Below are 27,431 nucleotides of genomic sequence, written 5' to 3'. Positions count from 1 at the left end.
CTTAATAAGCAAAATAATTTTTTAACAGTTGTTAGACATGCTTATTTACAGACAAAAGAGACTCTGGGCACATCTACACTCATTCGGAATTATTTTTATTCTTTGTAATATTTTCTATTGAAAAAACAATATGGCACTGGAACAAGCTAACAGAGATGTTATCTTTGCCTTTGGGGAAGTACAACTTTCCTTGTCTCTATGAACTGATTGCCCTTTTGATTTTTGAATCAGTGAATCTCTAAGAGTAAGACAATTACTGTTTGTTATATGCCTACTCTGTGCTGGATCCTTTAATAAGAAGCAAGAGAAGAGGATAGTGGGAGAAAAAGAGAGAGAAGTCGGGGAAGACAAAGAAGAAAAAAAAGGAAGCGAGAAGAAGCTACAACTAATATTGATCAAGTGTTTAATTATACTAGCTATTGCTAAGTGCTTTACATGCATAGTCTTATTTAACAGTTAAGTACTATTATTACTTCCATTGAGGTTATGAGTAATTAAATTATATCTCCATAGTACATGGCAAAATGGGAGTTTAAACCTAAGTCTATCTAATTCATGTACTGACTTTTCTTTACATCTGTCATCTTACATAACATTCAGAGCCACCCTATAAAGTAGGTGCTCATATTATTCCCATCTTACATCTAAGAAAATGGAGCTCAAATAAGCTAAGTTGAATGTACAATGCCATCCAACAGGTAAGCATGAAATCAGAAATTTAAATGTAAATGTGGTTGACTGTTTAAATCATGGTTCTCTCTATGACATCTCACTAAAACCTCTAAAATATCAAAATCTCACTGGTAAGTCTGTTCGCTTTTTATGTAATTAATGCTCTCCTGACACATAAAAATAAGCAAATAAATCTATCTATATTTATACCAATATCTATATACCAATATCTATATACCTATATGTTATCTATACCTATATATCTCTAGCCCTATTTAAAATGAGTACCTGCACATATGAGAAACAATCACCAGGAAGCACTGTAGAGGGATGAGAAGAGCTTTACTAACATATACTGCACTACCTCAAGCACCTGCTATGTTATGCTTCAGTTGCCTGGTGTTTCCTCTGATTTTTGGAAGACAAGCAATAATTTCTGAAAAAGATCCACGTTGAGCAAACTAAAGATGAAGAAGCCAAGTCCAAGCTCTTTTGATTGTGGATGTATGATCTCTGAAATAGCATTAAGAAAAGAGCTTTGAATTGAGCTAATAGATGGTTTTTATTGAGTTTTGAGACAAAAACTTTGATTAGATGGTACAGCAAAACCCAGTTTCCAAAGGGCTGAGAAATAAGAAGTGAGAACGGAGCAACAAGTTTTATTGTCAAAGAAAGATGAAGTGGTAAATGATAGAAGAAACTCTAGAATCCAAGAAAGCCTATCTGATGATAGAACAGGCTTGCCCATGCCTAAGTGTAGTGGAAAAAGCCAGTAATGAAAAAGGCTCTATTCTTTGCATGCTGAGAACACAAGCTATGGAACCTGACAAACATGGGTTTAAATCTTAGCTCCATAACCCACTGCTATGTAATACTGATATTTCTCCTTCTGAACTTCTGTCTCCTTCAGCTACTCAAAAGTTATGTTTTAAATACCTACTATGTGTATGGCACTAAATATAGAAGCTACTGTGACCCAGGAAATGTCTAAAAGTCTGGAAGTAAGATACTTGATTTCCATCCTTAACTCTAAGGCAACAGTAATAGTCTCCGTGCTTTCTAACTTATTTCTTCAAAATCACATACCACACATTAAAATGAACTTAAACTTGGTGAGTGCAGTGGCTCATGCCTGTAATCCCAGCACTTTGGGGGGCTGATGCAGGTGGATCACCTGAGGTCAGGAGATCGAGACTAGCCTGGCCAACATGGTGAAACTCCATCTCTATTAAAAATACAAAAATTAGCCAGACGTGGTGGGTATCTGTAATCCCAGCTCCCAGCTACTTGAGAGGCTGAGGCAGGAAAATCATTTAAACCTGGGAGGTGGAGGTTGCAGTGAGCTGAGATTGCACACTCCAGCCTGGGCAACAGAGTGAGACTTCATCTCAAAACAAACAAACAAACAAACAAGCAAACAAAAAAGATGTACTTAGACATACTGGAGTTCTTTCAAAGCCTTATAATCAGTATGGTCTGGGTAAGACTGAGTTGGCTGTGGATTAAATCATGATATCTCCCCCAAAATTCATGTTGAATCTTAATCCTCAATGCAACAGTATTAAAAGGAGTCGTCTATGGGAGGTTATTAAGTCATGAGGGCTCCACCCTTATAAATAGGAGTATTATCTTTATTAAAGGGCTCAAGATTAAAGTGAGTGCTCTTTTGCCCTGCCCTTCAGTCCTTTCTACCATGTAAGGACACAGTGTTCCTCTCCTCCCAAGCCTGAAGTACTAAGGTGCCATCTTGGAAGTAGAGAGCAACCCTCACCAGACACCAATCCTGCCAGCACCTTCATCTTGGACTTCCCAGCCTCCAGAACCATGAGAAAATAAACTTCCTTATAAATTACCTAGTTTCAAGTATTCTGTCAGCAGAAATGGACTAAGGCAGAGTCTACATCAAGATTCAGACTCATATGATGAAAAACTGTTGAGGGAACTGGGAATGATTTCCAGGAGAGAAGAAAAAAAATCAACTGAGACCTAAAATATCTTCAAATACTTGAAAGACTGTCACTTAGAATTGGAGAGAGGATTAACTTTTATTGAGCTTTTTCTAGTGCAAGACAGTGTTGCTAAGCACCTTACATGAACTTTTGCGAAACAATTCTATAAGGTAGATATTATTAATCTCATTTTACTGATGGTAAAACAAAAGAATTTAAGTAACATCCCAAAAGGCATACAGTATTTTTTTGAGACAAAAGTAGTATGTAAACCCTCATCTCTCGCTTTCAAAACATATGCTCTGTCTAGTAAATCAATAGTTAAAACCTGCTCAGTAGGGCATTGATAAACAGAATTAAAAAACTAGAAGGACAAGAAATGTATAGAAAAATACTTTGATTCAATATAAAGAAGGGGCTGGGCATGGTAGTACATGTCTATAATCCCAGCACTTTTGGAGGTCAAGGCTAGCAGATTACTTGAGTCCAGCAGTTCAAGACAAGCCTGGGAAACATGGCAAAACTCCATTTCTACAAAAAATACAAAAATTATCCAAGCATGGTGGCATGTGCCTATAGTCCCAGCTACTTGAGAGGCTGAGGTTGGAAGATCGCTTGAGTCAGGGAGATCAAGGCTACAGCGAGCAATGATTGTTCCACTGCACTCCAGCCTCTTTATGTATGTATGTATTTTTTTGAGACTAGGTGACAGAGTGAGACCTGGTAGGAATTATTAGTAAACTCTAGTTAGTAAACATAGGTGAGGGAATTAAGGCTCAAAGAACATTGCCACAAGTAACTAACATAGGAGAAAGGAAATAACTAGAGCTTGATGAAAGATGTGACCCGATGAAAGACAACCTTTCAACTACTAGAGTAAAAAGCTCAAGTTTTTCGAATAGACCACCTTTGTCTACAGGTTTTTCAATACTGGCTGTGGGGAATTGCCAAAAAAAAAAAAAAAAAAAAAAAAAAAAAATCTAGCCTGATTGAGCCTCTAGAACTAACTACACAGTTACAAGAAATACAAGGCTAGATGAGGACATTAAATAACACCATGGGAATGCAATCAGCAAAATCCATGTTGTGGGGAACTCTGCAGCAAAAACAACCCAGTTTTTATCCATAAAATATCCCAAGGAATAAAAAGAGAGACAGATAGGTTAGAAGAGACTCGCTTATCAGCCAACTACAACATTTGGATCTTATTTAGTTTCTGATTTGAAAAAGCAAACAGGTACCAAAGATATAAGACAATTCGGTAAACATGAACAATAGCGGGATGTTTGATAATACAGAGAAATTATTGTTCATTTGGGAATCCTGGATAGGGTATTAAGGTTATCTTTTGAGTGTTTATCTTTAAGAGATAAGGATTTTAACATTTACACATGAAATTATCTCATGTTTGAGATGTGTTTCAATATTACCAGGTCAGTGTAGAAGCAGTTGTGAGAGGAGGTAACACAGGTTTGGCATGATTAATGACTACTAAAACTAGAAGATGATAGGTACATGGCAGTTCATTATTATATTCGCTCTACCTTTGTATACGTTATGCTTTTCTGAACTAAGTTGATTTTGGAGTGGGTAGCAGATTCTGGGATTTAACAGTGCTCCCCTAAATGGGATAATTTGGAGATGAAGCTAAAAATGAAAAGAAACACATGATCCAAGGAGAATCCACATTCTTTGTGGTCTTCCTCTCCTCTCAGGATATGAATTTATAGCCTGGAATCCTTTTGCTCAGAGATGCTAAGCATGATGTAAGTCTGTCGCCCAGAGAAGGCACTGCACAGACTGACCATCTGTGTAATGATACAAACTCATGCTGCTTTCAACTGCATATGCCTGGTGAATTGTGAGATACATCTGGAATGACTTTTTTTTTTCTTCTTAGATTAGGAAGAAATAGAAAGAGAGAGAGAGTTGAGTTGTTTGTGAATTCTCTCCAAGCCCTTAGCATCACTGCTGACTGAAGTTGCCTAATGACCCAAGAAGAGCTCCCTGTGAACAGGGTTAAGCTCCAAGAGGGATGGAGCCTGCAGATCGCTCTTCCTGGAAGCCCAGCACTGCCGTGGCTGGGGCAGTCTTTGATGACACCCTCAGACAAATGATGGTGGTGTGATAAATAAGTAGACATTGGACAGCTGGAAAAAGGATTCCAGCCCTGGCTCTTATATTTGCTAGTCTTATGGGGCTTTCGACAATGGCTGACTACACTCTCCGAGTCTCAGTTTCCTTATCTATAAAATGAAGATAAACAGTGCTACCTTCATGCTTCTATTGAAAGGAGCCAGTGTATGTGAAAGCATGTCAATGCAAGCTGGTGACCTTTTTTCACTCATTCATTCAATCATGTATTTTCATTTTAAGTGTATTTATTGAATTTCTACTATGCATCAGGCAGTTTACTATAAGCTGTGAGTATAAGGTTCACTAAAAGTTGGTGTAGTACCTGGTTTCATGAAGTTTACCCCCTAATGTATAGGAAAATATTTTGACTCAATATAAAAAAGGATTTTCTCTCAGTGAGGGAAACCAAATGCTTAGGTGTCACTGAGCAAGCCATTTGAAAACTGGGAATGCTCAAACACAGTCTCCACAACTTGTTGTAAGGTGCGAAAGAAAGGAATTGAGATATAGACTAGGGTTGGATTGGATGCTTCTGTAATCCCTTCCATTTCTGAGTTTATCTGCTGTTTCTTCCTCATAAACTCTGTTACGACCATAAAATGAAATAATACAATTTAGAAGAGGAAGAGACACAGGCATCAATCAGTTTCAAAAAGTAAAAGTATAATTAGAAAGTGTGGTAACTGCTATGGAAGAAAGACAAAGAGACCCAAGAAAGTGAGCGAACAAATAAACAAGGAGGATCTTATCAAATTTGGAAACCTTGGCAATCTGACAAATGAGTAACAGTTCACTCAGTGGAAAGAAGAAAAGGGGAGAAGTACATTCCAACTGCAGGGAATAACATGTGCAAAGTCTCTTTGGCAGGACAGACCACAGTGTTACCAAAAACTAGAAGAAGATCACTATGGCTGGAGCACGGAAAGCAAGAGAAGTAAGAAGACAAGATGAGTTTTAAGAAATTAGAAGGTTTCCGCCCAAGCAGCCCCTGTGCACCATGACAAGGACTTTGGTTTTTATCTCAAGAGCAACTGGAGGTCGATAAATGGTTTTAATCAGGAAAGTGATGTGAGCAGGTTTTAGTTTTGAAAATATCACTCTGGCTGCAAAGAAGTGGATTGATTAAAAGAGGTAGGGGTTGTTATTAGACAAGAGACTACTGAAATAGTAAAGGCAAGATTTGGAACAGTTTGGGAAAAAGTGAATGTATTAGAGAAATTCTTAAGGAGATAAATCTACAGGACTTGGAATGGGTTGTATTTTGTGGGGAATGGGTGCAAGTGGAAAGGAAAGAGAGTTATCAAAGATGATTCCTTGGTTTCAGGATTTCAAAAATGGAAATAGAAAATACTGTCAGAAGAAAGGGAAGGCAATTCATGGCAAATGTACTAGAGTGGTCTGCAAGGGTTACAAATGAGAAGTTACTGTACTTTTATTGTATGGTAGGAGCCAACCCTAGAATGAATTGAAGTGAATCAACGTAGACAAAGATGCCTGCTTTTTCAAAAGTTTTGGCCATTAAGTTAAGAAATGAAGAGACAGGACATTGTCTTTAGTATGCATTAGACTTTAACTTTTATTTAAAAGTTGAAGAAGAGTAGCTAGTAGAAAGGAAAGTGAGAAGCAGCTCAGGTGCCCAGGTCAAATCCTGGTTCTACAAGTTCCTATTTGTAAGACCTTGAAACAAGTGATTTAGCTTCTCCATGCCTCAGTTTTCACGCTAGGGAAAAACGGATAATAATAGCACCCACCATGTGGAGTTGATGAGCGGGTTCAGTGAGCCAAGTACATAAAGTGCTTTAGCTAAGCTTCTGGCACCATGGAAGTGCTCGGTAAATGTTTGTTATTATTAAAAGGACAAGGGAAAGCTTTTCTGCCATTCTCTTTTTTTTTTATTGCATGTAATAACTAATTCAATGTCCCATGGGGAAAAAAAAAATTCTCTTCTCTGACATGCAAAATGTTTGCATTTGCTAAAACTGTATATCTCGCATTTATTATTGAATCGGGTAGTCTTCAGGTCCCATGAAACAGCTATGTTTTCCAGTTTCGCAGGTAGGCAAGCCAAGTATTAAGTTCCTCTTTTGTAATTGACCATGAGTGTGTTGAGTAATATGTGGATTATTTCTCCCTCTTTTCTTTGATCTTCCCTGTTGCCAAGGATTGCCTGACAGTCTGATTCTTGGCCGGTTCACCTCCTTCTCAGAATGCACTAAGATAGAAAGGAAGTGACCCACAATAGCAGAGAAGGTTTAAGCTAGATTATAGGAAGTACTTGACTTTCTTAATCCCTAAACAAGGAATTCCCTGAAGGAATTTCAAACTGAAAATGACATATGAACCAGGTTTTGGGCAGTGGTTCTCAAGCTCATTTTGTACCACAATTACCTGGGGAGGTTGGGAAAATGAAGACTCCCAACCCACAAAAAAAAAAAAAAAAAAAACAGAATCAGCAGGAAGAGACAAGGAAACTCCGTTTTAAACAAACACTTCCCCCATTCTCACCTTAAGTGATTTTGATCCACTGAGACACTCTGAGATCCAAAACTCCACACTCACTAGGCACTCTTGACCTCCTTTATTCTGTTCTACCTTTTTTCTATACTTTTTAATGTACTATATTATTTACTGTGCTGATTGCTTATTTCATGGCTCTCACACACACTCCAGTAGAAATTCATTTCCTAGACTGTGAGGCTATAATGCCTGCTTTGCTCCTTGAGGTATCCCAAGTGCCCAGAACAGTGTCTGGCCAATAGGAGCCCCTTAGTCAATACTTGTTCAAATGATGTAAATGGAATTCTCACTCTTCAGCCATCTCATACATATACCCCCCATCTAACTGACATTAACCATCTTTGTTTAGTATTCTACAACATTTCAGTCAAAATATGGAGATATTCTCCAGGAGAAAAATACAAGTAATGTATAATTCTGCAAAACCTTTCTAGGGATGAACATCCAAAGATCCTATAAAGTCAAGGATCCCCAAATGCCAAGTTAACAACCCTTGCCATAAAATTGGTCCTGGTCCCTGCGATTCATCTTCTAATGTTACTACAGTTGCTACTCTACGACTCAAATCTAGTTATATCTCTCCCTTGACCTACAATCCTGAAAGATGCCATATGGTTTGCACAGCACCTAAATTTTACAACATGGCATTCAAAGTTGCCCACAATGCAGCCTTCTGCATATCCCTTTTCCAGTTTTATTTCTACCTAAGCTTTCAGGCCTGTTGCAAGAATGGCTGACTGAACACAAAAGTTTTGGACTCAGACATCCTGGGTTTGAATTCTCACCCCACAACTCACTAGGTATGTTACCCCAGGTAAATTATTTACCTCTCTGAAGTCTCAGGTTTTGTTTTTTAATTTGTAAAGTAAGCATAATAGTGAATACTTCAAATATGTTGTAGGGGGACAGAGTAAGAGAACATATATTAATACACATGAAGCACTTTTTAAAATGCCAGGCACATAGTTGGCACTCAATAATTGTCAAGTTTTACTCTTCTATTCTTCTATTCTACATGCTCGGCACATAGTATTAACACATTTTTCTGTCCCCTGGTTTTCCAGTATTGCTTAGTCTAGACCGGGGTTTGGCAAACCTTTCCCTGTAAAGGACTAGAAAGTAAACACTTTGAGCTTTGCACCCCATACTATTTTCTGTAGCTACTACTTAACTCTGGTGTTGCAGCAGGAAAGCAGTTATAGATGATATATAAATCAATATATGTGTCTATGTTTCATAGACTTGATTTATAAAAATAGGAAGCAGGCTGGATGTGGCCCATGGGCAATAGTTTTCCAACTCTGGTCGAGCCTAGCTTTGCAATCTTACAAACCTGGGTTCAAGCTTCTCTGGGGTTCCATCTCCTTATCTGTTAGATAAGGATAATAATTGTACTTCCCTCATAAGTTGTTGGATGATTAAATTAGATAAAGCATGTAAAGTCCTTAGCACAGCTTTTGGCACATAGTACATATATATGTATCTGGTGGATATTATTGTCTTCATCATCATCAAAAAACTTGCTTTGCAGTTCTACTATGGGCCCATATCCACCTTCCCTTCTTCAAGAATTGTTTCCAGATTCTCCCTCTCAGAGTTTCTTTCTCTATTCTAACACTGTTGGAATGTCTATTGCACTATTCAAAAATAAATCATGCATTTGTGTAGCATATGTAAGTAATTATAGTAGCATATGTGTTCTTGTCACTAGACTGTGTGCTCCTTGAAGGCACAGTCTGTGTCTCGTTCCTCTCTCTAGCACATTTTCTAACACAGCATCTGGCACACAGTAGGCAATCAATGCAAGATAATCGCAGTAACGGGGCTAGAGTGAGGGTGATGCTGGTAGTGATACTAGTGGTGTAGCGTAGTGATGGTGGTAGTGGTCATGGTTGTAGTGATGGTGGGTATTGGTAATAACTGGGGGAGGAGGTGAGACTTGGCTGTTAATTTCTCTTCAAAGAGTAGTTATTTGGAATTCTCTTCTCAGTTTGAGCCAAAAAGTGGAAATGAAACAAACAAGCTTTTCTGGCAGAGAAAAAGGATCTGCTGGAAGGTCAGACAACCACAAGACCAGAATTACACATGACTCTTCCCAAGGCAGCATGAACAGAAAATGCTCACAGGATTGGAAGTCAGAAAACCCGAGGGCTAGAAAGAACCACTCAGATCTACAGAGTATTTTACATCCTTCAAAATGCTAGAAGTCTCTTAATTTTTCTACAGACATCTGTGGGGAAAGTTTCTACCACCCATTTCCCAGATGAGAAAACTGAGCCTTGGAAAAATAAAGGATATTTCCAAGAGTTGAAGTCACGTCTTACTTCAAATTCAGCCTTGGCTATGTGATCTGAAAAAACATCAGTCCTCAGCTCTGTTCTTAGTTTTACTATCTGTAAAATAAAGAGGTTGATTTGTAAAATAAACAGGATATGATTTTAATAGCCCTATCTGCTCATAAATGCTACGTCATTGTGTGCCACTGGGATGGAGTGCAAGATATGTATATCTTTCTCCTTCCAGTATTAAATTTAAGGAGTAAAATTGGCATTGTCTCTGAATGGGAAACAAATTTTGGGTCACAGGATGCCTCTTCCAACCTCAAAAGATTTGCTTTATATTCTGGGTAGAAGTTAGAGCTGACATTATCAAAGTGCCAAAGGGGACCTTGGATGAAGTCAGCCTGCTTTTCTCATCATACAGATAAAGAAAAGGAGACCTAGACAGTAGAAGCATGTCCAATGTCATATAATAATCAAGGACAGAGCCTAGTTCAGATTCCTAGTGTCTCTGTTTTCCCAAAGAAAACTCCCAACCCTGAGATGAAAAGGGATAAACACTAGATTGCCTACTTTACAAATGAGTAAAAGTCAGGTCACATAGACAGTAAATGGCAGAGAAGGGATTCAAATCCAACTCTGTCTGGCTCTTCGCTATGCCACTCCTCTGCCTCCTCCACTTGGAAGACTCTCTTTCACCCAGAAGCTAAGTTAACAACCGCACGAAGTCTTGTACATTTAAGCACCAGTTGTGCTGAGCCAACCTCTGTGGCTTTGGGCCGTGTAAGAGCCATTTAACAGGTGGAGGGAGGAGATTTATGCATTAATCAAATTCTCCATCATAAAGAGTTTTTTTCTCCTTCTCTTGTTCAAAACAACAGTACAAAGTATAATCAAGGGCTCGTTTCCAGCTTCAGCAGAAGGCATCATCTTTTCCCATGTATTCACTGGAGTGTACCTAAGGAGACCCCAACTACCCAAGGAGCTAGTGTCCAACAGTCCCCAAGGCCATCGAGAATACCTTGGTCCAGAATCAGAGGACAAAAATACCCCCACAAACCTCAGGCATGTCATATTCTCTCCCTGTTAGTCCCTAACTGTGCCATAAAATGGGGTTCTGGATTTTACTCAGAGCTTCTACTCCAGGGGTCAGGGGTTCTCATACAGAAGAACTTCCACTCTGCATTAGAATGAGTTATGATATTCATTGTCAACACAGTATGAGTTCCAGCAATGTTTATAAAGTGAGAAAATGCCCCTGAGATCCCTCCATGTGTAAAGTGCCCTTTTGGGTTAGCCAATGGCCTCTCCCATACAAAATATGAATCCTCTTCTAAAATGTCATGTCCCCAGCACTTTAGGCACCAGCAAAGTTTTCAAGTACTACCTAGAAGAGGAGTTACCAAAGGAAACATAGAAAAAGAAAAGAGCCATTTTAAATAAACATTATTTTTATCACTATCATAGATAACATTCGTCTGTTAAGTGATTTCTTCCTGGACATTATGCATTCATTATCTCTTTTGATTCCCATGAAGTTGGGATTGTGAGACCACATTTTACAAATGTGGAAACTAAGGTATGAAGACACCATTCAGCATCACACCGTGAATGGGAATTGAGGAAAGATCCCAACACAAGGCGGTGGAGCAAAGAACCTGTACTATCTGCTTCCATGTAAATAGAGTGTCTTGTAGGAAACTCAGAAAGAAACGGACTCAACTTATCTTTTTGTTTTTTGTTTGTTTGTATTTTGTTTTTTGAAGTAGGAAAAGAAAGTCCCAGAAAGGGACAAGAACTTGCTACGACTCAGTGTGAAAGCCCAGGCCCCTCAACTATAGGTCAGGGCTCTTTAGTGTTCTCTTGTATCCATGTGGCCTGTAGAGATGTTAGAAAGATGGAAAAGTGATGGGAGGAAGGGTGATGGGAGTTTGAGGCAGAGTTGGAGAAACAAATGATAAACAAAATGAGAGTAGCTGCTTTTTCTTCCCACCAGATTTGTTTTGTGGCCATATTCCCTTCCTCCAGGATCATTTCCAGACCTGCAGTGGGCCTATCCCACTCATTCCCACTGCAACCTGGCTCCCTTGGAAATGCCTAAGGCACTCCATCCCTTAGGCTGCCATGACACTTTAAACAGGCCTTTCATTTGTGTTTGGTAAGGGAGAGAAGAAACTGGAGGCTTGGAGGAAGCCACCTACAGTCTTTCAGCTCTAACCTTTCTTTTCAAGGATCACTAAGAGGAAAACAGAGTGGAAGTGAGAAGACAGTGCCCATGCCTGTCCGTCTGTTCTAACTTATCCTGGCTTCCCCACTGCCCTGGGGCTAAGCTTCTCACCACATGTTGTGCAGTTCTGCCTGACTTCTCTTCAGCATTGTCCATGGAGTTTTCTCCCAGTCTCAGCTCCAGCTACACTGGTTTTCATTCTATTTCTGAAATGGGTCACATTTGCTCATTCTACAGGTCTTTGCAGAGGTTAGGCATTCCACCAGCAATGTTCTCATCCTCCTCTTCCTTTCTGAAACCCCAGACTTCCACATTCATTTTATGCACTTGGCCCCAAAAGCTCACTTTATATGTCACTTCCTCAGGAAAGCCTTCTCTGCACAAGGCCCCTTGATACACGGTTGCAACCCACCAGCCTAGTACTCTGTACAGTCTTAACTCTACTTATTCATGTGATTGTTTCATTAATAATGTCTTCTCCATAAGTCTCTGAACTCCATAAAGATAAAGACCATATCCACTTGTCATACTGTTCACTCTTCAGGGTATAACGCAGTCTTAGCATACAGTGGAGGCACAAAGATACTTAACGAATGAATGACCAGCACTTCCAGCTCCACAGGTCTCCTGCAAGGAGAACAGTGACATCTAGTGACCGCTTTCACACTCTTGGGATTCTCTGATCACACACCACTAATTGGCCTCAGAAAGACCCGACTGGATTTCCAGTAAATTGAATATTTCAATGATGCTGAGAGAACCTGGCATGGAATCCAGACATAGGGGAATCTGGCTCCTGCACAAACAGGAAAGGCACCACCAGCCTATCTATTGTTATGCATGTGCCAAGAACACATTGCAAAAGTCCCATGGCTTGGCTTGTAGTGTGTCACATTGCAGATGAGACAGTGTGGCCCAGAAAGGCCGTCACTGGGGCGAGTTCACAGAGCAGTAAACAGGGATATTCATAGGCTCATTCACCAAGTCCCAGAAGGCCAGTCACACACAGCTACATCCTCACTGATACAACACTAGTCAAGCCACTAGGTATTTTTATTTATTTGTGTTTTGGAGACTGTGTCTCATTCGGTTGCCCAGGTTGAAGTGCAGTGGCACAATCATAGCTCACTGAAGCTTTGACCTCCTCCTCGAGTGCTTGATGCGCTCAAGTGATCCTCCCACCTCAGTCTCCAGAGTGGCTGGGATGACAGGTGTGCACAACCTCACCAGGCTACTTTATTTTTATTTTGTTTTTTTTGAGACAGAGTCTCACTCTGTTGCCCAGGCTGGAGTGCAATGGTGCAATCTCGGCTCACTGGAACCTCTGCCTCCTGGATTCAAGCTATTCTCCTGCCTCAGCCTCCTGAGTAGCTGGGATTATAGGTGCGTGCCACCATGCCCAACTAATTTTTGTATTTTTAGTAGAGATGGGGTTTCACCATGCTGACCAGGCTGGTCCTGAATCATGATCAGCCTGTCTTAGCCTCCCAAAGTGCTAAGATTACAGGCGTGAGCCACCGCACCCAGCCTGCTAATTTTCTATTCTAATTTTTTTTTTTTTTAATAAATGGGGATCTCCCTATATTGTCCAGGCTGGTCTTGAACCCACCAGACTCCAGCTATCCTCTACTACCTCTGGCCCTGTTCTTATTATTTACTGGAATCTGCAACAGCCTCTTCATGGATCTCCTTGATTCTACTCTTATATTCTCACAGTCTATTCTGACCCTGCAGTTGGACATGTGGAGACATACACATATGTATTTTATTGCTGGTGTTAGTTTGGGGACCCCTGATGCACAGAATTAAATTATTTGCAATGTTCAGTTTAGGACTGAAGCTCATTGTTGAGCCATGCATGGGTAGGTTTTATTTATTTGTTCAGTTACCTAGTTAGTTTTAATAAACTTTTTAAACTTTAATGAACTCCCACAAATCTACCACCACCAACACCAGCTAGGTCGCTGGGTGCAGTGGCTTACACCTGTAATTCCAGCACTTTGGGAGTCTGAGGCAGGTGGATTGCTTCAGGTCAGAAGTTCGAGATCAGTTTGGACAACATGGTGAAACCTTGTCTCTACTAAAAATACAAAAATTAGTCAGGCGTGGTGGTGGGCACTTGTAATCCCAGCTACTCAGGAGGTTGAGACAGGAGAATTGTTCAAACCCAGGAGGCAGAGGTTGCAGCGAGCCGAGATCACGCCACTGCACTCCAGCCTGGTCGACAGGGTGAGACTCAGTCTCAAACAAATAAACAAAAAAACACCAGCTAGGAACTTGACTACTTACATGTAACATATGCTTCCTCATGCTATTACCTTACTTTTCCTGACTCAAGATAACCATCATCCTGACTCTTATGTTCATCACTTCCTTGTTTCCCTTTTTAAATCACATTTATTGCATCTGTATTTATTCCTAAAAGGTAGTATATTTGAAGTGTAGGTGGTGTGCTTTAACTTAAAGAAGGGAGGAAAGGGTGTTGCGCCATATAAAATGTTTGGGGCCAGGCATGGTGGCTCACACCTGTAATCCCAGCACTTTGGGGGGCCGAGGTGGGTGGATTACCTGATGTTAGGAGTTCAAGATCAGCCTGACCAACATGGTGAAACTTAATCTCTACTAAAAACACAAAAAATTAGCTAGGCATGGTGGCGGGTACCCCAGCTACTCGGGAGGCTGAGGCAGGAGAATCACTTGAACCCAGGAGGCGGAGGTATGCAGTGAGCCGAGATTGCGTCATTGCACTCCAGCCTGGGCAACAAGAGCAAAACTCTGTCTCCAAAAAAAAAAAAAAAAAAAAAAATTTGGGACTTACTTTCTTCAGTTAATAATATGTTCATTCATTTCATATTGACAGGTATCACTACAGCTCATTCATTTTGGGTTTTGTAGTATATGCTATCGAATATATATGCTACGCTTTATTTCACTGCTGTCCCATGGATGGGAATTTGGGTTTTTTACAGAGGCCTCCTTCTGCCACACAATCTAATCCCAACAGCCTCCTGCCAATAATCATGCATCATCATCACCTCATGGCCCGGAGGATAGGGTCGAAATTCTACAATCTGGCTTATGATATTGTGGAAATGCTCAGGACTCATTTTGTTTCTCCCTCCGTCCTTGGTCTTAGTCATGGGACACTTCTTTTGGTCTTTGTACAAACAATGTTCTTTTCTTCCATAGGTCCTCTACCTGATACTTTCCCTACCTCCTTACTCCCACACCTTGTCTTTCCTCTATGAAGCTCTGTATGAGCACTTAACACCCTCCAGCACTTAGCCAAGAAGGATGCTGTGGGAGGGGCACAGGATTCATAGAGTTCCACTCGACTTAGTCACTGGTCTACCACTGGAGGCCCAGGGCTGTCTAGGAGCTGTTGTAGAGGGAGGAGTGGGGATCAAATGGGAGATACTTTATCTACCTTCCTCTGCCTCATTGAACTAGTGGCATCACTATTTCTGATTTTATGGATTGAGTTTCAAGAAAGATTGCATTTGGAAAAAGTGTTCCATAAAGATAAGTTTGCAAGCCAGTGAACCAATAATTCATATGGTCCCCTCAAGCCCCGCCATTCTATAATTAAAAGTGAGAGAACCAAAGAGAAAAGAGGAGCAATAATTTCAAGGCTAAGTATATAAACTCTGGAGCAGACCAACTTTGAGTAAATCACTTAATATCTTTGAGGTTTCCTCAGCTGTAAAATGGGTATGATATTAAAATGAACCATATGAAATTGCCACTTTATAAATAAAAAATGGCCAAATGTCAGAAATTTCATATGAATCGAATGAACATATGTAAGTAAATCACAGATCTGGAGGGCAGAGTAAATGAGATAATGTAAGTATTGTACTGAGGTAGACACTGCTAGGTTTTCACCAAACCCATTATCTTTTCCTAGGCACACAGCTAAAATCCATTTCCCTGTCTTCATTTCAGACAGGTATAGATGATGGCTGAGTTCTAATCAATAGAATGGACGAGAGGTAAAATGACACTTGCCACTTTCAGGCTTGGCCTATTTAAACCTATGATGTGCAACCCTCCCTGTTCTTTCTCCTTCCACAGCAATTGTGGAAGCATCAGGTCAATGCAGCACACAAGGAACAGGTTGAGCCTCTGCACTACTCTTTTTTTTTTTTTGAGACCAAGTCTCAATCTGTTACCCAGGCTAGAGTGCAATGGTGCAATCTTGGCTCACTGCAACCACCGCTTCCCAGGTTCAAGCAATTCTCCTGCCTCAGCCTCCCAAAGTAGCTGGGATTACAGATGCCTGCCACCACACCTGGTGAATTTTTGTGTTTTTAGTAGAGATGGGGTTTCACCATGTTGGCGAGGCTGCTCTCAAACTCCTGACCTCAAGTGATCCACCCACATTGGCCTCCCAAAATGTTGGGATTACAGGCATGAACCATCATACCCAGCCTGCACTACTTCTCATAAAGCCACCCATCAATCAAAAACATCTATTTGGGATGCTGCACAAACAAACAAAGAAAAACCTTGATTATATTAAGCCACTGAGATTTAAGGGTTTATTGTTTATAACAACTAGTACTGTCAAACTATGTAAGTACTTAGAACATGGTAAGGAATCAATAAATGTTGGTAATCACCATGATGATGATATGATGATGATCATGATGACAATCCCCCTGGACAAAGGGTCCACAAGGGCAGGAGGTAGGAGGGCCGGTCAAGTCTGACTGAGTGGCTGGGCCAGGGAAGCTTACCTCCTTTGTGCCATTGTCTTGGATGAGGGTATAAAGTGGCACCACACGGTTGATTTCCAGCAGCACTGGTGTGGGGCTCAGCTGCTCCTTGCCTGGCCGGCGGCAAAGGTGACAGGTAGATGGACAGCGCCCCTTCTCTTCACAGCGAATCTCCACACCTGAAATGAGCTGGTCATCTGACAGCATCTGGGCTGTTAGTAAACCTGAGAGGTAGGTGATGAAGGGCATGGACTTGAGCTCCTTCTTGCTGCCCAGCTCTGTGGTCTCTGGAGAGGCACAAAACAGGAAAAGGGAAAGGTAAACTCAGGATTACTCAAAAGGCCAGACTCTTGAACTCACAAAATACAGATGCTAAGAAGCTGGTATCCATCGAAGAGGTAAAAAGATGATAGAATGATTTATTCATGATGCCTTGGAAAGACTGCCAGAATGAGGGTTCAAAGGCCCGAATGGTGTATTGTCCTACCACTTACATTAAATATCCACTCGCTTTGTCTGGCCCTCATTTTTCCCATATGTAAAGTTGGGGCCAGGCACAGCAATCCCAGCACTTTGGGAGGCCGAGGCAGGTGGACCACCTGAGGTCAAGAGTTTAAGACCAACCTGGCCAACATTGCTAAACCCCATATCTACTAAAAATACAAGCCGAGTATGGGGGTATGTACCTATAATCTCAACTACTTGGGAGGCTCAGGCAGGAGAATCACTTGAACCCAGGAAGCAGAGGTTGCAGTGAGCTGAGACTGTGCCACTGCACACCCACCTGGGCAAGAGAGTGAGTGAGACTCCATCTCCAAATAAATAAATAAATGAAAAATAAATAAATAAATAAAGTTGGTAGGTTGGGCAACATTGTTACTCAGTAATTGTGCAAGATATAAATATTCAAAGATATTTTTTAGACAACCAAAAATTCCTTTCTGTCGTCTGTCAACCTACAAAAAGTATATCCTTCCTTTAAAATTTATATCAAATCCTATATTTTTCATGCAGCCCAACATTACAAGGAAAACACAAGCTTTGGATCAAGCGAGCTTCAACTGAAATCTCAGTTCTGCTTGAAAATACCTCTGCAACTTTAGGAAAATGTCAATATCCCGGTGACTCCAATGATAAATTCTGAGAAATGGAGTTAATAATACCGACAAAATCAGTTATGAATAGCAAATGAGAAAGAAGGAGGTAGGACTGCCTGGAAAAGACATGATTTCTCCTTTTTGTGTGTGTGCTTACCTACCTGTTCCCTTGTTCACACTTTTCCTGCCTCTTTCTTCATGTGCACACTGAGATCTAATGCATGCTTCATTCTGTGCCATCTCTCTTGATCTGTAAACCAGTATTTCCCACCTCTGTGCCTTTGCTCACGCTGTGCTGCTTTTCCCCTCGGCCTCTCCACATCTCTTCTATCTATCTATGCTCCATTTCAATGTTACTGTCTTTAGGGAATCATTCTTCATTGCCCCAGCCCTTCTTTTCTGAATAAGTGTTTCTACTTATGAGATCTTATTTAAGTTCATTTTCCCTTCCCATTTTCTGCTGACCTCTAAAACAATATTATCAACTCTTGGAGACCAGGGGCCATGGCTTCCATTCCTACCCACTTTCAGTGCCAAACATGGTGCGAGGGATGTATTTGATACTCAGTCAGAGAGAGAGATTATAGAATTCTGAATGGCTACAGCTATATTCATGATCTAGTCTAGAGTCTGCAAAACTCTTCTGAGGAATCCTAGGGATCCTAGGAAGCACCACAGCAATTGATTGTATAGAAAAAGAGGGAAACTGAGCAGGCAGGGCTCTAAATTCTCATTTCTGTTTCAAACAGAGCAGTTTCACTTATATTTCTTTTGTAGACTGGCCTTCTATACAAGATTTCATAAAAATAAAGGGTTCTATGGCTATATCAAAAACCTTGAAGAAGCAAAGTGATTTGTACATCCGAGAGGGTTCCTTTTACATCACAGACTATGTGAATGGTATCCTCACAGATGTGCAGTGCATAATCTGAGTGGTAAAACATGGTAATTTTATACTAAGAGACACAGCTTAATCCATCTGGCAGCTTCACCGAAGCCTGGTAATGTCAAGGCAAGCTTCTGCCTCAGTGGAAATAGGGGCCCTGAGCCCTGATGTCCGGGAGAAAAAGGAGAGTTGTCTCTTGCTCTTGTTCTCGGCTTGTAGTGACACGCAGCTGATCTGGAAATGGACTTGCCAATTAGAAATACAAATAAACGCAGCCTTCATTCATTACTCTCTGGGCCCTCAGGCCTGGAATCTGGCCTCCACCTTTTCTGTCTGGCTGTCAGCAAATGCTTATGAGTATCAGATCAAAGGCTCTTGGGGAGGAAGACAAGGAAAATTCCAGTTAACCAATCCTTCACAGGGATTAAAGAAGGGTAGTTACTAAGACAAACAAAACAAGGGTATAAGGAAGGCATCCCAGCAGCTAGAGACAGGATAGTCTTATACCCAGACCTTTCAAAAGAAGATGATGATGACTTTTCATAGACCAGAGGGACAGTTTTGAGGAAAGATGACTTCAAACTTGGGAGAGAATAGCCATTCGGGGAGAAGGTCAAGAGAGAGTCAGAGCAATGAGGACACTAGGGAGTCATTAGCCCACGCTCTGGCCTAGGTCAACAAACTATGGCCCATGGGCCAAATCCAGTCCCCTTCCAGCTTGTGTAAATAAAGTTTTATTGGAACACAGCCACCCCCATTCATTTATTTATTGTGAAAAGCCGCAACGACAGAAATGAGTAGTTACAACAAAGACTCCATAATCACAAAGCCTAAAAATATTAACTAACTTACTCTTTTCAGAAAAAGTTTGGCAACCCCTGCTCTTGACCTAGTTTACAGATGGGGAAATTGAGTTTCAGAGAAATGATCCAACCACACAAGAATATGGAAGTATGATGGATTAGGTAATGTAAAAATTGTGGAATCAAATGCACCATCAATATACTTAGATCATGCATCTCCAGGGAGAAAAAATAGACTGGGGCATCTTTTCTTCATATAATGGATCTCAAAAACTATTAAAAGGACACACTTTTATGCTGATCTAGTACAAATCTTCACATTTTACAAAAGAGAAAAGTGTGTCCCAAAGAAGGAAAATGACTTTCCAAGGTCACACAGTGAGTCAGTGATCCTTTCAGCACACAATCCCAGTTTTCTAATAACCAATTCATCATTTAAATGACTATCTCATGTTATCTCATATTTTAAAACACAGATGGCATGATCCCCATAGCACCTTGCTATATGCATGTAATTTCATTGAGAAGAAATATAACTTGGTGCTAAGAGTAAAAATCCCCTTGATCAAACAAACATTCACAGTCATTGGGTTAAAGATATAACTATCCATTTAACAACACAATAATCTATAGATCTTTGCTAGTCTGCTTCTGTTCAATAAATCTTCAGTTTTTTAAATCTATCATCCCTATTGGTGCAGTAAAAGCCCACAACCTTGGCTGAAAATTGCACCACAGTAGTAGTATAGAATTTACAGCTGAATTTAAGGGTTAATTTTGCCAAAGGAGGGCTATAATCTGGTCCAACCCCATGAAACCTATGACCAAAATAAGGAGAGGGACTCATTTCTAAGTCTCATGCACTTGTATTAACAGTGACCCTTTTCTTAGAGACGCGTCACGCCTAAGTTATGATCTAGATGAGAGTTAAGATGGAACACCATTAGCCATTCCATTAATTATTCCTCTGTAGACATTACAATTGCAAAAGCTAATTGCTTCTGTTTCAACGTTAACCTGTGGCTAAAGTCATCTATTCGAAAGGCAAACGTTATATTCTTCTCCTGCTTAAAACTCTTCCATTGCACTTCACTGCTCTTAGGTTAAAGACCAAAACCCTTAAGACAGCACATAGAAAATGTGAGATTTAGACAACATGCTGCCTCTCCAGGTGGATCTCTTATTCTGTTCCTCCTAGTTCAGCTACAATGGCTAAATTCCTTGCACATACCCGCTGCCCCTCTCAATCCTGTCACAGGCTCTTCTCTCTGCACAGAATTATTTCCCCCACCCCATCTCCAGCCCTGCATTTTCCAAGTTAACTTCCACTCATCCCTCAGGTCTTAGTTCAACTGCCTATTCCTCAGAAAAGCCTCCCCTGAATTCCTCATGCCATTAATGTATACTAAGATTTATATATATATATATATATACAGGGTCTCACTCTGTCACCTGGGTTGAAGTCACTGGCACAATCTCAGCTCACTGCAATCTCTGCCTCCTGGGCTTAAGTAATCCCCCCACCTCGGCCTCCCAAGTAGCTGGGACCACAGACATACGCCACCACACCTGGCTAATGTTTTTTTGTTTTTTGGTTTTGTTGTTGTTGTTGTTTTGTATTTTTTGGTAGAGACAGCGTTTCGCCATGTTGCCCAGGCTGGTCTTGAACTCCTGAGCTCAAGTAATCTGCCCACCTCAGCCTCCCAAAGTGCTGGGATTATAGACATGAGCCACCGCACCTGATCTATTAGGATTTCATATTACAGACCCTCAAAGCATCCTGTTCTCTGTATCATCTATTAACGTCTCGAGATTGTAAACTACATGAAGGAAAAGACAGCATCAGTTTTGCTGATCCCATATCCATCTTACACAGTACCTGGAACACAGCAGGCTTTCAAAAATATTTTAAATATTTGTTAAATATATAGTAAACATATATACCCTGTGCTGCCTTATCCAAGCATCAATGAACCTAAGAGCCAGAATTGGTAAATTACAAGGACGATAACTAATAAATGATTGTAGTCAATACACAACCTCTTCCCAAAGTAAAATTAGTGCTCTAATCAAAAGGTCAACAGATGAATAGCTGAGCACTTTTCCAGTTACTCTGACCCTCTCTAGGTTTTTATGTAGGCCCTTGCCATTAAGTGAATGGGAGAGTTAGGTTAAAATACGGTGTCTTTAACAGGCCAAGGAAAAAGAACATTTTTGAAGAGACTTATCCTCTGTTCACATTTCCCATCCCTCTGAACAATGCTTCCAAAATAGGATCATGTCTGGTTTCAAGCCCAATTCAGTTCCAATGACACTACAACCCATTCATTTGAGAACCTGCCAACTGAACTCTCTTTTTTCTCCTCCCAAATTCCTGCTGGGTATTATTTTGTTGCCACCAAAAAAAAAAAAAAAAAAAAAAAAAAAAAGCCTCAGTTGAAGTGACAACTCCTTGTTGGGAGGGTAGCCAGGGCTTTTCGGCAGGAGGTGATGGCACCGCTTGCCCTCATCCAGAAAACAAAACAAAGCATCAGACTAAGGACTTCTGGGAGAGCCAAAGCTGCACGGATGTTTGTTCAATATTCGGCAACAGTGCAGGGCTCTGCCTCCCTAGTCAGACAGGCTTGCTTTGGCACTAGGTTTGCACTTGAAGCATTTAAAAGCTCCACAGGGACCAGAGGGGCTCAAATTAGAAACATTAAGGGAGAGGGGAAAAGGGTGAGACTTTTATATCATAAAGAATGGCCTTTATTACAGCAATGGCCTCCCAGGAATTACTGAAATTGGATCATTTCTTAGGCGGAGTTACTGTCTCCTGTTGGAGGAAAGCAATTGCTCTGAGGCCTGACTCAAGGACCCACACAAATATCTTTAAGAAGGGGAAAATAGCCAGCTGAAATGCCATTAGCAAGGCCTGCACTTCTGTGTTGTGCAATATGAACTTCCTCAGCCCAACAATCAAAGTCCAGCATCATTAGTGTGCCCTTTATAAATAACAGTACCAACCTAAAAGAGTTATTGTGAGGATTAAGTAAGGGGCCTGGAACAAGTTAAGCACTCAATAAATATTATTTGTTATTGTTGTTGTTGCTGTACTTGTTATAATTACATTGTTGTTGTTGTTACACGACATTAAAATTGAAATTTCTGTTGAAACACCAAGGCCTAATAGAAGTAAAATTCCAAAGTCACGCCCCTAGATGCAGAATTTACAAAGGAGATGAAATCTAACCAATTTCATAACTCTAGAAAACTCAGCCAGAACAAAGACATAAAAAGAGGTTAGACCAGGCACAGGGGCTCACGCATGTAATCCCAATACTTTGGGAGGCCGAGGCAGGTGAATTACTTGAGCTCAGGAGTTTGAAATCAGCCCGGCCAACATGGCAAAACCCCATCCCGACAAAAAACACAAAAATTAGCTGGGCGTTGGCACATGCCTGTAATCTCAGTTATTTGGGAGGCCGAGGCACAAGAATCACTTGAACCCGGGAGGTGGAGGTTGCAGTGAGCTGAGATTCTGCTACTGCATTCCAGCCTGGGTGACAGAGTGAGACCCTGTCTCAAAAAACAAACAAACACCAACGACAAAAAAGAATAAAAAAGAAAAAAGAGAAGTCAGAAAGCACCAAGAAAAGATTTTTCTTTTTTTTTTTTTTTTGAGATGGACAGAGTCTTGCTCTGTCACCCAGGTTGGAGTGCAGTGACGCAATCTCGGCTCACTGCAACCTCCACCTCTCGGGTTCAAGCAATTCTGCCTCAGCCTCCTGAGTAGCTGGGACTACAGGTACATGACACCATGCCTGGCCAATTTTTGTATTTGCAAGAAGAGATTTAAGGAAGTTTTTTTGTTTTTGTTTTTGTTTTGCAAAGAACTATTACCATGTTTGGAGTCTTTAGCACCCTAGGCAGCTCAAGTGTTACATGCTATCTTCTAACTCTAAGTTTTGTGAGAGGAACCCTCAGGAGTGCCACTTGGAGAACTTGGATATATTCTCAGCAACTGGCAAGAAAATGGACTAGGTTCCATCTTCATCTGAAAAAGCTGTCGTGGCCTATACCAACAGAACAGAAGGAGCTGCATGGGGATTGGCCCAAACCCCCAGAGGTTGCCCAGTGAAGAATGCTTGTTTCCTCTGAACTGTATACGAGTCACACAGAAGAAAGAACTGGCCTGGAACTGTTTTAAGCTCTACCCAAGAGGAATCTAACAGAGTGATGGGTCCCCCACAGTGAATCTCCATGGGGTAGGAAGCCAGAGAAACAGTAGGTAGGAAGGGATCACTGAAGTCAGCCAAAGAGAAATGGCACTGTTCCAGGTCTTGCGAGAAGTCCCAAGCAATGGGGACCGATGAAAAGCCCCTGAACAAGCCCCCAAGGGAAAGGGCCAGCTTTTTAAAGATGCCAGGACCAGAGACTGCAAAGCCAATTAAAATAATTCTAGAACAAGTATGACCTTCCTAATCCTGACCACTGCTCTGTTTTTTTTTTTTTTTTTTTTTTTGCTTATACTGTGAAGGAAGGGGAAGAAGAGGTGCAAAGTAAAGAAAGAGCATTAAGGCCAACCATATCCCACCTCTTAATGCTCCTATTGTGAAACACAGGGAGATTTTATTTGTCAAAAGATTTGATTAAACTATTGGACTGGAAATCCTAATTCCTGATTTGAACGTATGTCAGCAATGTAAAATATCGATGGTGCTGCTGCCTATTCCATAAGTGATAATAGATTAGATGTGGTCTGCTAAGATTTTCATCTAGAGGTAGAGGGAAATTAACCCAGTAAACATATCACAAAGAGTGGCAGAATCGACTCATATGTATATACTTTTGAGCACACATGTTTTCACAGACTATATTTTGACTATTAACTTGCACTATGAACTGAACCGTTTATATCCTCATTATAGTACACGTCACATTTCTATTGATTTAATATAATAATTAAATGAATATATTTCTCTCCAAATATACCATAAGCTTCATAAGAACAATGACCATGGCCATTGTTAATTAACATTTGCATTCCCAGCACAGAGTTCACTGTTGGACATCATGTAGACAGTCTGCAGGTAAATATCTGAACAAATGAATAGATGAATGCATAAGTCTGACTCCTGCTCCACTAGTGCAACACTTATCAGACTTCAGACCAACTATCCCAATTTATCACCACAGCCCCAAAGACAGTTGGTCTTCATTTTATTAATGTACACTTGATAGATCAGAGAGGTAAAGTAATGTGACCAAAGTCACACAGCTAGTAACTAGTCTAGCTATTTCTACCCAGTTTTTCTGCTCTTTCCACTGCCCATATTTCCTCTCTGAAAAACTTTCAGCACCAGTTTTCACTCCTACAGGATGAGTCATATCTGTTCCAAATATTTGTGTCTTCCCCTTACCTCCCACCCCCAGGCAATGTCCCCAACCACCCCCACTCATTTCCATGGGCTAATAGGGTCTCCTGGGTGGAAAGCATTCTGAAGGTCACCTGGTCAGAAATCCCATCTAATTTTTCATTTACCACCAAATAATCCTCCAATTTATTCCTGAACATTTCTAAAGATGTGGAAATCAGTACCTTTCCAGGCCTCAAGTTCCACTGTGGAAAGACTCTATTAAACTTAGACTAACTTCTCATCTGGGAACCACACTTCTCATCCTAAGCATCAGACCCAAGCCCAGAGTTATGTACTTTACACTATTAGATGCCTTATCTACAGTACTCATGCCTGGTCTCTAGTTGGGGTGTAGGGTCATATTAAAATTAAATAACTAACTAGGTAGGTGAAATTCCTATCCCAGGAACCGTGGGGCATTCTTGGGTAGCTTCTGAGAAGGTATATGTGTATGAGTATGTGTATGTTGTGGTGTATGTGTTGTGTTCATATTGCAAGCACACACACACACACACACACACACACACACACATTTGGGGAATGGAAAGAAGCAACAGTGGAGATTCCAAAAATAAGAAGACAGAATTATAAAACTGCCAAACCCTAGGACAACTGATTTCCTAATCTAAGTGAATTTGGAAGCTCTTCCCCTAAATGTATAAGTAATAAGCACAATTACAGAGGGGCAGCTATAGCACAGTGTTTTGCTTGAGTTTAAATTCCATCTTTTTCATTTTCTAGCTGGGTGACCTTGGAACAAGACCTTAACCTCTCTAAGTCTCCATTTCTTCATCTGTAAAATGCTAATAATTTTTGTACCTAAATATTGGATTAGAAGATAAATGAGAAACCAAACTTAATGGAAAATATCCAATGCTAGGGTGTCAAGAACATCATCAGAGGTCATTTGTTCCAGCCCTTGGCATTCATCCTAGCATTATTCAACTCTCGTACATGTCTGAATCTGTAAATCTTCCCTTGAAACCTGCCTGATGGTTTAACTGTCAAAAATTTCCCCTTAAATTCCCTGTCTTCTACCTACAAGAAGACAGTAGACCAGGGTAGAATTGAATGCATAAGTCCAAAACTGTTGAGTCAGACCACCTGATTTCAAATCTTAGTCAAGTCACTTCACCTCTCCAACCTTAGTGTGTTGTTCATCTGTAAAATGGGGATACTAATTCCTCATCCAACTCTTCTAGGAATAAAACAAGATAGGTTGTGTTAGCCCATTTTCACCTATGATCTCATACAGTTCTCCATCATCCTACAAAGTAGGGATTGTTGCCCCCTTTTACAAATGAGAGAACTGAGGCACAGCGTGATAAAGTATAACTTGCAAGAGGATACGTGTCTTCAAGTGAAAGCAGTTAAATTTCTGAGGCAGGTCACACTCTCTGGGGGAGAAGGGCCCCTGGACGCTGCCCAGTAGCCTAGTAGTGGCCAGTGTCTTGGCCAGAATCAGGAATCAGTCGGCATTGAAGGGTAACATCTACTTCTTCCTCCTGAGACAAGGCAGGCTGTGGCCAGTAATAGGAGGCTGAAAAAAGGGTCATATGTGATCTCCTGCTGCCCTCTAGTGCCTACTTAAGATGATTGCTCTGGGGAAACCTCTGTTCTGATCCTTGCCAAAAAACAATCATAGTGTGCAAAGCAACTTGCGCTGAAGGAAGCCAGGGAACCAGTAAAAAGTAGCTATGATGTAAGGAAGCTTAGTGCAATCACTAAAAGAATTCTGAAAGAGCATTTGCTGAGGCCTATTCAGTGCCAGGTTTACAGCTAGGCACAAGGGGGGAAAATATGAATAACAATTTGTTTCAATCCTTGTGGTACTCAAGTGTAGAGATCTGATGGGGCATGCTGGCTAGGAGGGAAAAAACAGAGATGGAGAATGAGATGCTGAAGATATGGCAGAGAGAAAAGATAACTGATGGAGCAGGATCTTAAAGGAGACAGGAAGAGAAAAAATTCCAAGGTGGTAATGGAAGGGATGTGGTCTGAACTTCATATACATCTGGATGTGAAATTCAGTTTGGTCAAAATTAGGCGTGCAACCAGGGCCTCTTTGTATAATTACACAAGTTGAGCTCTGTAAAAAGGTGACAAGGCAAAAGGGCGGGTGGGGACTAAATCCAGCTTCAGCTTCACTTGCCATGCCTGTGCTCATGCAATTGAATACGAGTAGAGGAGCTCCTCTTCCTAATTCATATAAAAGATAACTTACAGGCTAGCCACAGTCCTGCATGTGACCATAGACAAGCTTCTTCCTCATAGTAGTCTCTGCTTTTTATGTATAAAATAGGCTAATATCACTGACAATATAAAGTTGTTGAGATTTAAGATAATGGGCCGGGTGCAGTGGCTCATGCCTGTAATTCCAGCACTTTGGGAGGCTAAGGTGGGTGGATCACCTGAGGTCAGGAGTTCGAGACCAGCCCGGCCAATATGGTGAAACTCTGTCTCCACTAAAAATACACAAATTAGCTGGGTGTGGTGGTGGGCACCTGTAATCTCAGTTACTCGGGAGGCTGAGGCAGGAAAATCACTTAAACCTGGGAGGCAGAGTTTGCAGTAAGCAGAGATTACACCATTGCACTCCAGCCTGGGCAACGAGAGTGAGACTCCATCTCAGAATAAATATATATAAAATGTAGGGTCATGCCAGATACTTAGTAGCCACCCAAAACACGCCAGTTCTTGTTATTATTACTATTACTAGTATTATTCTAACAACATAGTCTTATTTTT

General features: G+C 40.9%; 1 protein-coding gene across 8 annotated transcripts in view; it reads right to left on the bottom strand.

Moving 5' to 3' along the window:
* The window catches only part of ASTN2 (astrotactin 2), a 997,023-nt gene that overhangs the window by 206,071 nt on the left and 763,521 nt on the right, over positions 1-27,431 (bottom strand). For 7 of the 8 annotated variants that reach the window (XM_023223654.2, XM_023223656.2, XM_023223655.3 and 4 more), the window contains one exon: positions 16,520-16,785. In XM_023223654.2, coding sequence (XP_023079422.1) covers positions 16,520-16,785 — 266 coding nt within the window. Of the gene's footprint in view, positions 1-16,519; positions 16,786-27,431 lie in introns of those variants that run through there. The other variant, XM_031934132.1, reaches the window with a different exon arrangement.

This window comes from Piliocolobus tephrosceles, chromosome 14, assembly GCF_002776525.5.
Source record: "Piliocolobus tephrosceles isolate RC106 chromosome 14, ASM277652v3, whole genome shotgun sequence".
Lineage (NCBI taxonomy): Eukaryota > Metazoa > Chordata > Mammalia > Primates > Cercopithecidae > Piliocolobus > Piliocolobus tephrosceles.
This window is presented reverse-complemented; position numbering and strand designations above follow the sequence as displayed.